Source organism: Macrobrachium nipponense, chromosome 22 (assembly GCF_015104395.2).
Source record: "Macrobrachium nipponense isolate FS-2020 chromosome 22, ASM1510439v2, whole genome shotgun sequence".
In the NCBI taxonomy this organism is placed as follows: Eukaryota; Metazoa; Arthropoda; class Malacostraca; order Decapoda; family Palaemonidae; genus Macrobrachium; species Macrobrachium nipponense.
Window position 1 is genome coordinate 13,131,917 of NC_087213.1, and position 17,112 is coordinate 13,149,028.

The following is a 17,112-nucleotide window of genomic DNA, read 5'->3' on the forward strand; positions in this document are numbered from 1 at the left end:
AAATGGTAAAGGTTATTATGTTTTTGTGATTTGCAAAGCCTTTTGGAGATATAATATTTTAGAATGGTTTACAGATCATGTTTCAAGTAAGTGTAAATGGTGGGTCAATTAACTGGATATACTGGCAGTTGATTGTTATAATTAGCCAGGTATATTGACAGCTGATTGTTACTTGTCATGCAACACCATGTACCATGATCGCAAACTCATATTGAGTATCACCTTTAATGTCACACCAGTTACATGAAAAATAACATTTTACACAACCCAAAAGTAGTGCATAGTTGTTGTTTGTTGATTCCCTTATCCCTGCACCTTCAAAAGTTCTTTTATGCACCTCCTGATGGTGTTCAACGTTTTTTTTGTTTGAATCTTATGAAGATTGGTCTTGCTTTTTTCAAAGATTAATCTTATGAGATTTTTTTGGGCCCCTAACTTTTGTTTATATTTAATTATGTATATGCTGTATATGTTCACTTTTTGTTTTGAATATTTTATTTATTAATGAGTTGACATACCAGTAGCAGTAGGCAGTTGTTTACTATAACTTTTGTCTTACAGAAACAGTTGCATTTGTATAGTAGGAATGATAAGATTTTATTTTTTATATTTATTGCATAATTTCTCTATTTCATTGAAAGTATTTTTTTTCATATGGTATGTCACTTCTGGATTCAACAGGATCCATACCAAGGCACTGTAGAAGTCGTTGATTACTTTGCCAAGGTAACTGTGAACATTTTGAGCTCTTTCCAGAAATTCCATGTGTTGTTATGGAATTTTTAATTACTTATCCATTTCAAAAGAAATCTAGAGACTGCATGTTTAAACATGTAAGAATGCGTTCAGGATGCTTCAGACTTCGTTAAATATTCATTAAGGTAGTTAGGCTAGCATTTATAGCAGCATATGGGTGCTGAACAATAAAAACATGCCTAACAAGCAGTTGGCCATTATAAAATTAGAAGAACAAGCACATATAAAACTAAACTTGCCTTTAAAGTTGTTCTAATCTTAGAAAAACTCAAATTTGAAAAATTAATGTCTCACACATGAATGATTGAGGAAGCATTCTTGATCTAGTCAAGGCTAGTCTACTGTCAGTGTTATCTTTGATTGACCTAACCTGCATTTTTTGGTTTCTCACATCATTGCAATGAAAATTTCTCAATTATATGTCATTACCTAATAAAACTGTGTATTTACTTCTTAACAAGCTTAGGATACCCAGTACCAACTTACTCAAAGCCTACCCCAAAAGTAGTGGCATTTTTGGCTCAACCAGTCTGACTTGAACAAACCAACTTGGCATAAGTATTCAAGTTACATGTTTAATACACTGATTTTTAATGTCTGTCTCTTTCCCATTTAAATTACTGTCGGTAGGCTACCTGTGCAGACTATGGAAACAAAATTACAAAATCCCAATGTATAGATTAGCCTGTCTTACTTTATTTTAGACTGCAGCTTTGGCTTTCCTAACAATCATTGTGTGTCAGCACAGCATATACATGTAGTTATTTACAGCAAGTTAACTATCATTATAGATAGAAGTTCACTCTCGACATGGTTTGGAAGTTCCGTAAAACCGTTGGTCCCGTTGCTGAATAACCACTGGTTCCATGCAACGTAAAAGCACCATACAAACAAATGCATATTTTCATCTTGTACTCATGTTATAGAATTAACTTTTATTTTGTTGTTACTACATTTGGTTACTATGACTTAACATTTAATGTTTTCTTTGCATACCAAAAATGATATCTGTTCCAAATGTCTTTCAAGTCAGATTGGAAGATGAATTCCAAATTTATCATGAAGCATTGCATAAGGGAGGATGACTGTGTAGATGATTTCATGAACAGAGGTGAATCAGCATGAACGCTCAGTGTCTCACAGGTGCCTTATTACACAAACTTTTTTGTTGTTCACATAAGGACAGGCAGTTTCTCACCTTATATATTTTTTTCCTTTGGTGGTTGTAATGACAAAATTTTGGGGGATGGTGACTTTGCATATTCATCATTACATCAGAAATTTAATGAGCAAATATAGCAGTTACCATTTGTACCATTTGACTGTCTTATCATAATTCTTCAATTTTTCACTGAATTTACCTACATGTACCAATTCTATTCTTGTTTATTCATTTATATAAAACTGCAGTTTATCAGTGTATGTTTATGCAAGCGGCCCACGGTTAACGGCGCAATTGCGCAGCGGCGAGTCTGTTTTACGGTTGTTGTAAAAAATATTCATTAAAAAAATAAGGTATTTTTACGGCACAATTTTCAGTTAACAGCACCGCTAGCGCCATTGTCTAACGAGTTCGTACATTTGTAGAAATGCCATTCAGACCATAAAGGTTATGCAAATTATATTAACAAATTTTATGGAGAGTTATTACATAGGTAGTAGGGTAAAATATATGCCTCTGATGCTGTTCTATGCTGAAAATATCGAGAAACGTAAGTGCAAATTTAGCTATGGAGGTGTCGATTTATAAATGTTCATGCTTTTATGTTTAAAATGCGTATGAAAATGTATTACGTATAGGGTATTTTTATTTCTGCACAGAAATATGATACTAAGGGAGCTTTTGGAACTGCCCTTCACACGTTATCAAATATTATCAAATACATTGTTTTTTCATGTTCTTTCTTGTGAGCGCTGCCTGCCGCTCTTCTGAAAATATAGAGTTAAACAAAAGTGCAAATTAGCGATCAATGTGTCGATTTTATAAATGTTAATGCTTTTATGTTTAAAATGTGTATGAAAATGTATTACGTATAGGGTATTTTTATTTCTGTGCAGAAATATGATACGAAGGCAGCTTTTGAAACTACCCTTCACGTTATCAAATATGATGTTTTTTCATGTTCGTTCTTGTAAGCCGCCGTCTGCCGCTCTGCCGAAAATATTGAGTTAAAAAGAGTGCAAATTTAGCAATCGGTTTGTCGATTTTTTTAATGTTTATGCTTTAATGTTTAAAATGTGTACGAAAATATATTACGTATAGGTATTTTTATTTTTGTACATAAATATGATACAAATTAAGGCAGCTTTTGTAACTACGTTGTCAGGGGATGTTTTTTCATGTTCGTTCTTGTCCGCCACTTTTCCGAAAAATGCATGGTGTTATTTTATTAATTATGCATCTTTTCCATGAGTCATTTGAAAAGTTATACATTACTTCACTGTATCCAATAATATTGTATGTATTCTCATATTACTGTATTATAAAATACTATGGCAAATCTAAGCCAGTATTCCGCGGAGCGGCCAGTGTTGTGGTTTAAAATCAGCTGATGGCGAATACGACTTTGTTTCGCCATAATTAACGCAATTCTGAGCGAATTCTCTTTCTTCTAGTTAGCATAAACGAATATCTAGATACTTGACTTATATGAGACAAGGTTATTTTTCCTTATACAACGTGTTTTTAGGTGGAAATAAGAACTGAATGTCTCGTTGTGAATGTGAACTACTTTTTTTTTCCGTTAACAGATTACGTTGGCGGCATGTTTATTGCGTAAAAGAGTTACGTGATTCCGTTCGCAATTCTCCTTTATATCATCGTAATACAAACTTTACGTTATTTGTCTTATATAGGCGTGAGACCAACAGTAAAATGTGTTCTTTCAAGCACAGTAGTTTTGATTAAAATGATTTTATCTCAATTTTATCTACGGTTGTGTTTGATGGCATACGTTTACTGGACAGTATATTTCCCGATTGATCTTCGATCTATAGCGAATAAAGTTATTACATTAAGATATCTGAGTTCTATTCTACATAATGGCATTTATAACAACTACGGTAATGGTGTACTGTAGTACAATGATTGAAATACAAGCCAAATGGATGTTATCCAATTCAGTTGTTCTTAGAAAAAAAAAAGTCGTTTCTCGTACAGTTGTTCATGGCTGTACACGTTCACGCAACGAGTATAACGTTAAAACCATACTTTCATCATTCGCTTTTGCTGTTATTGAACTTATGTGACTAGAAGAGGGGATAAAGTTAGGCTGTTGTAATTTGGTCTCTCATAAAATTGAACTATCTTGAGACGAATTATCGTAACTTGAACACTACAGCTGCCTGTACACTGTATAAACCTTATTATATCTTTACATACTCTAGACACTCAAAGGATGAAAGCTAGGCTTTTTTCACTTTACAGTATTTATAATGCTATAATGTACTGTACAGTACTACTGTACAGTAAATTCTATAGTACTATACTGCATAAATATAATTTTACTTATTGCGCCATTGTGGGATTACGGCGCCTTTGACTGGTCTAGAGTTTCGAAAGAAGGTGTGCAGTGGCCATTGGCTTTCAAATCGCTTAGCGTCGAAAATCACTTAGCGTCAGCGGCCAGGAACGGAACCCCTGCTGCTTACCGAGGGCCGCCTGTACTGTACTGTTAATCAAAATATGCATACAAATCTTAAAATGTTTATTAAGCACTGGTAGGTTGTGATTAAGCATATGATATTGAAAATCAGTGGATTAGTGCTGAATGTTTCATACGATATAAGTAATAACTTATAAACATTTGTCAATGTTCAGTCACTAGAAAGTTTTTGACAAAAGATGTAATGACACTCCCTAGTGTATGTTGACTTTGGCATGACTCTGGAAGTATTTACATTTAGCAATCAGAATTAGTTGTAAGGATGCAATAGTATAGCAGTGAAGGAAATTAAAATTTTAGCTCTGTATTATAAGCAATTCAGTGTGAAACGTTTTTCTTTATTTCATAAGTTTAATTGGTAAATACGTTATTTAAATGTTAAAATAAAGTAAGCCGATGCAGATATATGGTACTGAAATAATGATAATAGGCTAATGTATGACATTGTGGAATATAAAATCTTTATTACTCTTGCAGTAATTTTGATCATTATTTATGGAAAGATAAATGCTGTATACATGCACAACTATATACATACTACTGCTTATGATTATTTTTCCTTTTTCTTTTAATGGGCATTTCTTTCCATAGGTACAGTATGTTACAGCCTATTTAAATATGTTATACGCTCAAAATACTTTGATATGGGTAAATGATAGCCATGGCCAATGTTCTGATGTGTAACAAAGCCTAGCCAACTGTGAAATGTCTAAAACATCTAGCCTTTACTGTTCCAATCATAAAATTAATATTTGTAGAATAAAAAATATGAAGAATATTACATGAAATATATTTGTTAATCGTACAGAAATGTACTGAAACTTAACTTTGTAATTCTCGCATGTTTACAAAAATCATATATATCTGTCTGTTATGCTTATGAGCTTTCAAAGTTTTCAATCATGTCTTTTAATTATTAGAATATGCTTATTTAATAACCAACATAGTATTTTGTATAATTTATTTTAGTTTATATTTAATTTAATTTAGCCATTTAATAAAGAATATTTTTACACCAATAGTAATAGGTGCTGATCTGTAGGCTTCATTATTTTGTTCTGGCATAGTATTTTTCTATTATTTTAGGATCTGTAACATATAGTTATACAGTACATGTACATTTATGTGGGGGTAAAAAAAAAGAAATGATAGTTTTTCATAATTAGTTGACAAACTTGATATCTAATAGAAAGTACATACACATATTTTTATATAATCTGACATTTAATAGTGCCAGGATGGTTCCAGAGTCTGTTAAAAAGGAAAAGAAAAGAAACTTTTTTTTGTGTTTGCAAACTCCTCATTCATATTGTATCAATAGTAATTGTATGCAAATCCTAGACTTTCCTTTGCTGCATAACAATTAGAGAGGTTGGTTGCTTGGCTGTTGGCAACAGAGATCATACATTCCCTTGGTTCCAAATAGGCAAGAACCTTATCTCGTGTAGTTAGTTATGACTGTGACAAAGTAAGGGTGAGAGGTGGGCCATCATATATACGTATAGGTGTTAATGTAAGATTTTAGAAAATGAATTTGTTGTTTTTTTTACAGACTTAACATTTGTGTTATTGTCTATTTGACAGCAAATGAGTTTGAGATAAAAGAAAAAAAGAACTCAAAGCTCTGATGGATGAAGATCTAGCCTTGACATCTTTTTTGTTGTTGCAAAACAAGAGGTTTACTTTCAGATCGTAAAGATATGGTAACAAAGAAGTAATAGGAGGATGCACTTAACAGGTAAAGCGGTTGCTAAATCCTGATAATTCCAACTTGAAGGTTAATAAAGCTGAAACAAGAGACCATGACCAGGTAAAAGAATCATGACTTGCTTACTTGAAGCTGGCATTGGTCTGTGTAGTGCCAGGATCTCTTCTATTAAGAAAAGAAAGGATTTATGAGGTGTTACAGGATAAGATACTCCCAGTTGCTAACCCTTGCCATCTTCCTCAGAAGTTTGAGGAGGATAAAGAAGCAAATACCTGGTCAAGCCTGAAGGTGCACAATATAGGAAAATTAGACTATATTATCTGCAACTTCAGTCTCATCTACTGTCCCTCTGAAAAGATCCTCTGATGGCTGAAAGAGAAGTCCTTTACAGCCTGAATCTTGTATTTGCCAGAACCTTAAACCCAGCTAAGAGGATGAGTTACCAAACAGGTATCTCAAGTGAGCATTAGTTAGCTAAAGAGGCTGCTGACAACTACATGGTTCTGCTATTGTAGAATACAGAAGAACACTTGTTGGAGGAACTGAAACTTGTCTAGCAGAGGGAGCAGGTGCTCTAAAATTTTGCCCATCCTAACTGGAGACGAAGGGATCTTATGGTGAGGTCCAGAGGGATTGAGACCCATTGCTGAATAACCACTGGTTCCATGCAACGTAAAAACACCATACAAACAAACAGATAAAACAGAGGGATTGACATCATTCTAATCCGAGGAGGAGAAGCAATTCTGTCTTCAGGAAATGGTGCCATTGGTTGAAGAAGATTATAGATGCTTTCATCACAAGTGGTCACCTACTCCTTGGGTGCGTATGGCTCTCTCTTTCCAAGATATTCCTCGAGGCTTGTTGCACTGAAAGACTTGAGTTAGCTAATACCAGGAGTCACAGTTACATGCTTCCCTGCCTACTGAGGGACTCAAGTTAGGTAGTGCCAGAAGTCATGTAAATGCCTCCTTGTCTCCTGATGCAATCTTCAAATCTGCATCCTGCAACACCAATCTTTTCATTGGGGACAAAAATCAACTTTGTTTCCAGTCAAGAAGTCCCAAATATGTAAGGCTGCCAGTGGGAAGGAACTAGTACTTAAGAGTTGCTTGGTTCCAAAGAAGCTGAAGCAATTTCTCCAACTGTAGATATCTTACACTGATGTGGAAAAAAACCTATGAAAGATGTAATAACCAAGGACTTGGCCTACAGTGAGGAGTGAAGAATATTGCTTTTTCAAGGAAGGACTGAATTAACTAAATGAAAGCTTCTCTAAAATCAGTGAGCCTTTATTCAATGCAGACAAGTAAAGGCCACATAAATCCCGTATTCGAAGGTGGTTGTTATGTGCTGTGAGTTTTGGCTACCTCTGCTGTCAGCAAAAGTTATTTCATTGGACCATTTGTTGCTATGAACCTATCCAAAGTGTGACTTTCAAGTTTTGGAAAATTCTTTCATTTACACCCATTGTTGCCTTGCTAGAGGTAGCGAAAATGACCAAGGATGGGTTATTGCTGGAACCATGTGTCTCATATTTGTGTAGTGGTTTTTACAGAAAATGGTAGCAACAAAAATAAGAACCTTGATAATTAGCAGCTCAGGGTTGAAATAAATTATATGAACTCGATTACTCTGGTAGATTGTCTTAGTCCTATGTGGACTGTCTCATTTAAGAACTTGTAGCATTACCACATTGACAGGTGCCAACTCTACCACATCTGCTTTAGCCATCAGTTTTAGGATCAGAAAGGGCTCTTATAATTGATTGGTTTTTATATATTTGTAATATATTTTTTTAAGGCTTGAATAAATTGTGTATTTATTTATTACAATATATAGTCTTTTTTTTCAAAATGTCTTGTTCTGTATTATTGTTTGTTCTTGATAGGAGGGGGGATGGGAACTTCAGCTGACTTAAATTCAAGTGACTGAAAATGTTATAAGAATCTTCTCTAGCTAGTGTACGGTAGTTACAGTATGCTGCTTGTAATTAATTTTATTAAGGTCCCTTTTCATGTGGCTCAAATTAGGGTAAACTTATTGTAAACTCATGTTTATGTTCATTGTTCATCATGACAATCCTTTATCTTTCACTTTGATTGATTTTAAACTATATATAGGACATGCTATATCTTTTCATAGTGTTTTAATCTGTGGAAAGCTCAACTTAATTTTAACTAGCCCAATGACTTATTTTGGTTCATGTGTTGGTAAGGAAGTGTATATTTTCCAAGGTATTGTTCAACATCTCATTACATTTCTTTTCACCGTACTTTAGTTATAATTTCCTCTCCCATAATCCCTGCTTAGTTTAAAAAGTACATTAACCATCATTTGATGAGTGTGCTAATCGTAGCTCATTATTTTGATGTGGTTTTTCTGTTGGTAATATGCATTTTTATTATTATTACAGAATATTTTTCTGCTTCGTTAGTTACTGATTTCAGATACATAAATATAACTAAAGTAATAACCTGTGAAAGTATTTAATATATGCAGAAAGCTTTTGCTATTATTGACTTTGCTACAGTCTGCTATAAATGCCCAAAAAGATTAGCGGGTAATAAGGAATCACTCAAGTGCGATTCTTGCTTACTTGATGCTAGCTTATAACCAGCCAACAAGATGCTCTTTACCAATTTTAGTTGGTGTATTTAGGATTTACTAAGATTCATGAGTAAAGCAATAATACAAATGATGTATTTGCACAACAAACAGATGACTAAAAATTTAGGAAATAAAATGATTGGGAAATGTAAGAAAAGAGCAGTTTCATAAGAATTTCTTGGTACAAATTACCAAATCCCATTACAGTGTTAATCTTATGAACTGATGGCTCTCAGTTATTTCTTGTTTGTTGAGTGGTTTATTGTTCTGTCATTTTTAAAAGATAATTCAAGTACTACAGTAGGTAATCTACATTCAACAAATAAGTATCCTTTGTTGGTTTTCTGCAGCCTGGTTTGAATTATCTTTCTTGGTGATTAGTGGAGCCAGTGGTTTTTAACAGATACAAGTACTATGCAGTAAAATTTTAAGAATACAAGGACATAATGTAGCATCATTTTGAAGCTAGTGTTAAGTGTATTATTTTGCAGAATTTTGAATACTAGTGCATCCAGCTAACTTATGGTTTCATACAGTACAGAGATATTTTGTAACATTGTACTTTTTAGAGTGTTTGAGTCTGACTTCAATACACAAAATACTGTAATCGTTTTCCTTTTATGTTTAACCACTCGACATGAAACTATTGTGGAATGTTTTTTGCTGGGTCTTGATATAGTTAAAAAAGGTAGTTATTAGCAAGGCTAAAAAATAGTTTTGAGATTGATCAGTTTTTCTCTCTGGAACTGTTCATAAGCAACCAGTACAGCTTAGATGTTAACCCATAATTGTTGTCTCTTAGTAAGTTTTTAATGTTTTAAGCGAGTTCTTATACTAGACATGTTGAAACAAATATTACAGTAGTGTAATTCACATTTTTTTCATGTAAATATTCTATAGATATTTTTCAAGTAAAATCTACTAGATACTTTTCAAGTAAAAATTACTAGATATTTGTCAAGTAAAAACCTCTGAGTCCATTCAGTTGTTGAATGTAGCGAACATAAAGAATAATGTTGAATTTCTGAAGAGTTCAGATTCAAAATGTTGTGTCAGTTGTATTATTCATAATTTCTTTCAAGATGATGGGGATAGTTGCTTTCTTAGATTGTTATATACTTTTGTTTTCTTAAAGTATTTTCCACTTTAAAGTTTTTTTTTGTGAACTAAAATACTTTCACTTGAATTGACAGATAGTTTGCCCGACTTTGTCATCAATATGTAAATGAATTAAAGAATTAAAGTTTGAGTGAGAAGTTTCCTAAAATAATGTAAATTTGCCACTCAAACTAAAGTGAACCTGATTTTTGTAGTTTTTTCATATTTTCTTATCTGAAAGAAACCACTTATGTGGATGACCTTGTGGAGATGAGATGTTTTGTCATCAGTGGTTAATTATGTTTGTTTTTATCCCAAATACAGAAAACTCAGAAACTTAAATATTAGGCTACTGGCTGATTAGAAGGTACATTATATTATGATGAACAATAGAATTGATGAATTGTATACAATCTGTAATACATTTCTTTGTACTTGCAGGGATGACCAACCGAGAAGTTGCTGAACATGTACCTAATGGTTTTCGCATGGGAAAGCCTCAAAATCATTATTGCCCTGACGTGTACTATGATCTTGTGTGTAAATGCTGGGAGACAAACCCCAATAATCGGCCAACATTTCAGTATCTCCACGATACCTTCGCAGATTTTGATAATATTGGACCTATTTATGCAGAGTCAAGTGTAGCACTCTATTAAAATTTACTGGTTTAGGGAGTACTCACTTCAAGATATCAACATTGCCTTACTTTTATAGTGGAAAGCAGGAATGATATTTGGTGTACATACTGTAAATGAAAATAATTTTTAAAATATGAAGAAACAATATTGTGTGAATGATGAATGACATTCTATCATTCCAGGTTAAGTGGATATCCATGTCATGTATGATAACATTAAACGTACATTATCAAACTGGACTTAAATTGTTGTAAGCCTGTGTGCTGTTCAAGGCAGGAAGTATGAGAATTATTCTATAGTTGGATGCCTTCAAGCTAAGGTTTTATATCCAGTCATGTTTTACCTGAGTAAAGGTCTTCAGGGGATCAATTTTACAACATTCCCTGCCCAGATGTTTGGTGCAGTATTAAGAAGAATTTTGTGTAAATACTGTATATGGTGACAATAGCTTTACCGTTAGAATGCTAAAACTTCATTGTATTTAGTAATGAGAATGAAGCTGCATTAAAGCTTACTGAGTTTTTTCAGTTTCGAAGCTGAGTGTTTAACGAAGAGTTAATCAGTAAGGGCTTTCACAGTCATATAATGTGGTAGCAAATGTGAATTGATGAAACCATTATTCCATCACTGAATTAAAGGTAAATGCATGGTTATAATACAGGTTTAGATTAAAGTTGAAGGTAATTCATCTTGAAACATTACCACACACTGCTACTACACATGGGACTTAAAGTAAAGTAAAAATTGATGAATCATAGAAACTTTTCATAATCATTTCAAAACCTTTAGGCTTACATGTTATGTACTTTATTGAATTAATAAATACTTGGCTTTCTATACTGTGACATTGCATATTTAAATATCAGCAAACACAAGTATAATTATGGGATCATATTAAATTAAATACAATGGATATGCTGTACACTGGAATATTTATTGTAAAAATCTTGTAGCCATAAGTATTGCATTTGGAAAAGGATTACCTTTTCTATGTACATTGACAGATGATACACTGAATTTAAAAGTAGTTTTAGTGTTTCTACTTGAACTCAGTTTCCATTATTTTTCTAAGTGATATTCAGTGTTAAAAAGATATCAAAGGCTTCTTACATAACTGAAACATGAAGTGATTACTCCTCATTCCAACTGTTGTACTGTCTGTGTAAAAGTTAATTGTATGTTTGATCATAAATAAAAGGGAAACTGAACAAATTCATTTGTTCTGGAGGAGGGTTGATCAAGATTAGTGGGCAGAATGAAGCTTATGTTGGGTGTATGAATTAAGACAAGAGGGTCATTTATGGCTCAAGATCTGTAGCCTTCCTTTGAGAAGTGAACTTGAAAAAATTCAGGAACTGCTTATCATTTGATTGATATGTTTAATAGCCTATCATTTGAATGGTATGCAGTTCTTTACCTACCAGTTGTAAATAGTTTACATATATCATCATTTGAGTACTATGAGCAAGTTATGATACGAACAGTGTTCATTTGCAAATTGAAAATATACAGTGAACTAAGTGCTTTAATGGAATATATATAAAAAAATTGAACAGTGGGTAATTCAGTTGTTAAATTTGACTAGGCATTTACCAAAGGAATGGCCCCATGGCAAAGAATGAAAAATAATCTAGTGATGTGTTTACACGTTATCTCAGTTCTAGGACAGAAATATGTTTACAATGTGTCCATAAACCACTGAAGAAAACAGATTTGTGTATTTCTTTTCTACATTTTTTTAAACATTATTATTGTGTTGGGGAAAGTTTCCCAGGGTCCAGTTAATCCATGTAAGTTTAAGTGCAAGTCTTCCTTATACCATATAAGTAAGACTGCATTACTGTACTTGGTAGAGAAACATGGTTTACCGGTAATTTAATTTTTTAAATAAATTTTGTATAGTTCATATTTACAGTAATGTACGGTACTTGTTGAATGTCTAATGAGGTTTTACATGTAATTTTTTGTAAACCTGATGCTGTGCTAAGTAAGAGTGGATTTTTTTTAAGTGAAGTGGTAATGTTTCAAGGCAAACATTTAGACCATGGCATTACTGCAAATGTCAATCCATATCTTGTAGGCATGTTGAGAGGAGATGATACAGTACTGTGCATCCTTTTTTGTGAGAAAAGAATATTGTTTACGTGGTTAAATTCTCTCATTGCATTACTCTACTTTTGGAAGTCTCTAGGTAGTATTAACTTAAGAAGGAATCAGGGGGTCAGTGTGTGTGTCATGTAAATACAGTTTTCACAAACAGCGCAGAGGAAATCAATGATGTCATTTGCATGTTTTTTTCTCTTCCCTAGACTGTATAATACATTATTTAATAGTACTCTTAAGTCATCATTACCAAAGCTGTATACATTGAAAATACTGTAGCCAGTTTATAGTCACCATGAATGATAACCATTTTTATTGTAATAATAAGAATTATATAATGTTAGGTAGAAAGGCTGCCAACTTGTTGGATACTAGTGTGAAAGGACAATATGCATTGAAATTCTGTGAAGTAAGCCCCAATTTATGTTCTCATATGCCTCTGTCTCCTTATGTTATTTTTAGTTCTTTGTGGGTATAATTGGATGGCATGAAGCCAAATCAAGTTGTCAATTATGTTGATTCTTGGAGTTGAAATTAGCTCAGGTTTGCTTCCCTATGTATATCCTAGGTAAGTTTTCTCTCTTAGCTGATGTTTACTGATAGGGAGTTGATCTTTTGAATTTCAGAAAGGTTCTGCATGCAGATTTTGTGGTTCATCAAAAGATGACATGAGTTGTATTTTAGCTTTTGTTTCGTTTAGATACTCCTCTGTTAAATTTGAAGATTTGGTTCTCATTGTACCTCCAAACATAATTTGATATTTCTGTTAACCATTTGGGAATGTATTTTCAAGCTGTTTAATTGAAATGTGTTCTTTTTCCATTAACTAAAAGTATCCTAATGTGAATTGAAGATTTGGTTACTTTATCATTAGGAATTGTGAGGAAATTTGATTGCTGCATGAACAGGAAAAGTATAGACTTTTGTTGACAATGGTTTTAGCACTTTGGTCTCATGCTGTAGGTAGTTCATGTGATCACTTGAGGTCTGTATAGTAGCTACATTGATTGGTCATAGTTGGCATTGCATATGATTTTTTACTAACATGATGGATACAGTATCATGTCATTTTGGTTTTGCAGGGACATAACTTAAAAGATACATATATGATTTCTGAAAGATGACTGTCATGTTTCTTAAGATATATACTTAAGTGAATGTTCAAGCTTCATTTAAATGTCTATTTTTGGAAATAAAAAATTAAGGAAATTTTGTCACAGTCTGCATCATTTTCAGTTTAACCAATCAGGTTTTTAAATGATTGCAAGTTGTTAAATGAAATTTAAATTCCATTAAATATTAGTAAACCCTTCAGGCCAGCCTTGTTAGAGTTCAATATTTTGACTCTATGGTCTGCCATAAATTGAAGCTATTATGTGTAAGTATTTCTTGTATTGTTGTAATAAAGTAGTTTAACAGGACCAGCACGTCACAGTTTTAGAATCATAGATAATGTTAACTAAGTTTGAGAGCTTCATCCCTTTGAGAGCTAAGTATTTTAATTCAGTGCTCTGGTTAAGCTACTTGTAATAAGTATAATAACAATGGAGTCCATTAGGAATGGAAGAAAAGTACAAGGCAAGAACTAATGCAGCTGAGACCTTAAGTGTAACCACAGAGAATATTAGTAACATCTACAGTGTTTGTTAGAATGATTGTTTTTTATGTAGTTGATTATTATGAAGACTAATGTTTTCTGGAATAAATTTAATGCAAGTGAATTAACAGAAAAAAATGCTATAACTAGGATAATGTAAAACAGGAACAGGTATCCACCACAGTACATGCTTTAACATGTGGATGAGATAAAAGTTTTATTGTTCAAAATAGTTTTGTAGCATCATTTAGGTAAAATTTTAGTGTTCCAAACTTGGAATGTTAATAGGCAGTCCCTGCTCACTAGCGACATTGGTTAACGGCATTCCAGTGTTGCGGGGCTTGGTTGGTGGTGTTGTTAATCAGATTTTAAGCGCCGGTAAGCGGTTTATCAGCACTTCCAGCATCGCAAACACCATTTATTACCATTGTTATTGTGATGTTCTGGTTAATGACGATTTTCGGTTATCGTCGCTCGGTCAGGAACAGAACCCCCACAGTTAACCAGGGACTGCCTGTAATTTAATAAGTCCTGAGTCAAAGGTTTCAAAATGTTTGGAAGTATGCCTTGTGTAATTTGAGAAGTATATCTAATTTTTTTTTATTTTAAAAAGCAGTGGAAAATAAACTTGTGTCACAATAACCAGGTCATCAGTGTGAGTAAGGTTTAAAATGTATGAATGTAGTATTTTTCCTTCATCAAAATGTGTTGACTTAAGACATACGGTATCTGTGAATCTTGTTATTTCTAGAGAAAGTATCTAACCATTTCTCTGTCATAACCCTTATTAGTATCTGTTTGACAGTCAGCAATAAGGAGATTGATGGCATAGATAAACTATTGCGAAACCATGTAATGAAGCTGGGATACTATGATAGAATATGCTGTGCAGATTTGACCAAATAATTCAACAGAAAAGGGCTACCACCATGTCCCTTATTATAGTTTAGGTGCCATATTTCTACTTGCATTGAAACATTCTTATGTGGTGCTACCCAAAAGGTTATTACCAGGCTACTATGAATGGGTATGATGAACATTTATTTTTCATTTATTTTAATATAGATGTTTTCATATGGTAAAAATAAAAAGAAATGCATACTCCAAAATATTTGCTGTCAAGTTGATTTAACAAAATATTTAAGCTACCACCTAAGAAAATGGTGCTACATTGGTTGTATGGTTTCAAGTGCCAGGCAGCATTGATGATAAGTGAGTGTTTGAACTTTCTTGTTTCGGTTGTTAGGAAATTTAATAATGAATATAAAGTCTAATTAGTGTAACCTTTCTGTTGAGAAATCTTTTAGACAAGCTTATGAAACTTGAAGGGTATTGTATTGTTTAAGGAGCAATACTCAGTCTCTTAAGGCTCAAGTTGCTAGTTTTATCATGTTAGAAAGTTCATGTTACAGAGGACATCACATTCATTCTATGTTGACACATATTCTGTCTTCAGTGAGTAATACAGATACTGTTATGCTATCCTGGCCTTACAACTGGAGAATGTACTGTATAGCCATATATACATTGAAAAGTTTTATTTTGTATAATAAAAAAATACTGCAGTCCCTGCCTGGATGATATTCTGTAATGCTATTGGCTGTCTCTTATGTAGCATGCATAAATGGGATGCGTTGAGATCGTTTGGCACTTGACAGATTTAGCTTGCTGGTTGAAAAATTAAGGATAAGTACTCTACATATAAAAGTTACAAAAAGCATGAATGTATATTCCTTATTAATTACTGTGACATAAAGAATTACTTTCTCTCACAAGCAAACCCAGAGGTTAATAAGGTGTCAAACGACGTAAGTGCAATGCTGGCCTTTTTCAACGCCCCTAGGTAGGTGAAGATGTAAACTAGTCAGTTGTTCTTATAGTCCTTAAAGTGGCTAGGTTCTTTTATAAATGAAAAATTTAATTTTTTTTTTAGATCTGTAAGAGGTTTTGATTAGTATTTCTAATGGTTTTTTTTTATGGATTTATTGGTAGATATAGGCATAAATTGCTTCAGTTGTACAATTTAGTAGTAAAAGCTTGAAGTCTAGAAAGATGATGTACATATTCATATCAATACTCATCGTCATATCATACACATTCATCACTCATTCCCTTTACACCTTAAATTAGAAAACCAATTCATCATGTCATTTTACTAGACTTAGTAAATTCTTGTTTATATAACCTCATTATGAATTCTAATCAATATAGAAAACACTAACTCTGTATTTTGTAAGAGAAAAATTTAATCTTACCAATTATTTGATTTTTACATTCAGAGATAGTGCTTTTCTGCATATCTTGATCATCATTATTTAATAACAAGATACCTCTTTAAGTTAATTTCTATTTGAATTAGCAGTCTCACTTTTGTTAGTAAAGGCTCTCTTGCTTTTGTTACTGTCATAGTACGTGATTAAACAAACTTTTATACTTTTTAACTTTTTTATAATATAAGCAAGACATGTTTATACATACATTGATGCTGTTGATGTCTGTTTCATAGTAATTAATACTGTATCGAAACAATAAAATGTGTTCGTCTGTTGAATTGGTTTCACTTTACACTGTGATTGAGGAAGTTCAAGGAAGTTGACTTGTTTATAGTGTCAGCCGTTCCCTAATCTAAACCATTTTAAAACTGGCAAAGTATCTGACACCTTTAGGAAAAGGTAAGTTTTTTGTGACCTCTGGAATCATTGGATATTTTCTTGAAGAGGAACATGAATTAGAGTATGTATTATCTATTGAGGTATTTGCAGTACAAAACTTTAATATTATCATTGAAACTATTTTTTTTTTCAAATTATTTCAGAAGTACCTGTTCTTCAACAATTTGCAGGAAAGAATTGAAGTTTGAAACTAAAAATAAAAATCTTGATAGAAGTTAATGCATGCTGTGGTAATGGACTTTAGAAGGCAAACAACTTTCAG

At 32.9% G+C, this 17,112-nt stretch overlaps 1 protein-coding gene across 22 annotated transcripts in view; it reads left to right on the plus strand.

Moving 5' to 3' along the window:
- The window catches only part of LOC135198501 (tyrosine-protein kinase SRK2-like), a 375,373-nt gene extending 358,644 nt beyond the window's left edge, over positions 1-16,729 (plus strand). For 19 of the 22 annotated variants that reach the window (XM_064226106.1, XM_064226112.1, XM_064226114.1 and 16 more), the window contains one exon: positions 10,279-16,729. In XM_064226106.1, coding sequence (XP_064082176.1) covers positions 10,279-10,496 — 218 coding nt within the window. In that variant the 3' untranslated portion in view covers positions 10,497-16,729. The remainder of the gene's footprint in view (positions 1-10,278) is intronic. The other 3 variants (XR_010310811.1, XR_010310813.1, XM_064226113.1) reach the window with 2 other exon arrangements.
- The last annotated feature ends 383 nt before the right edge of the window (positions 16,730-17,112 follow it).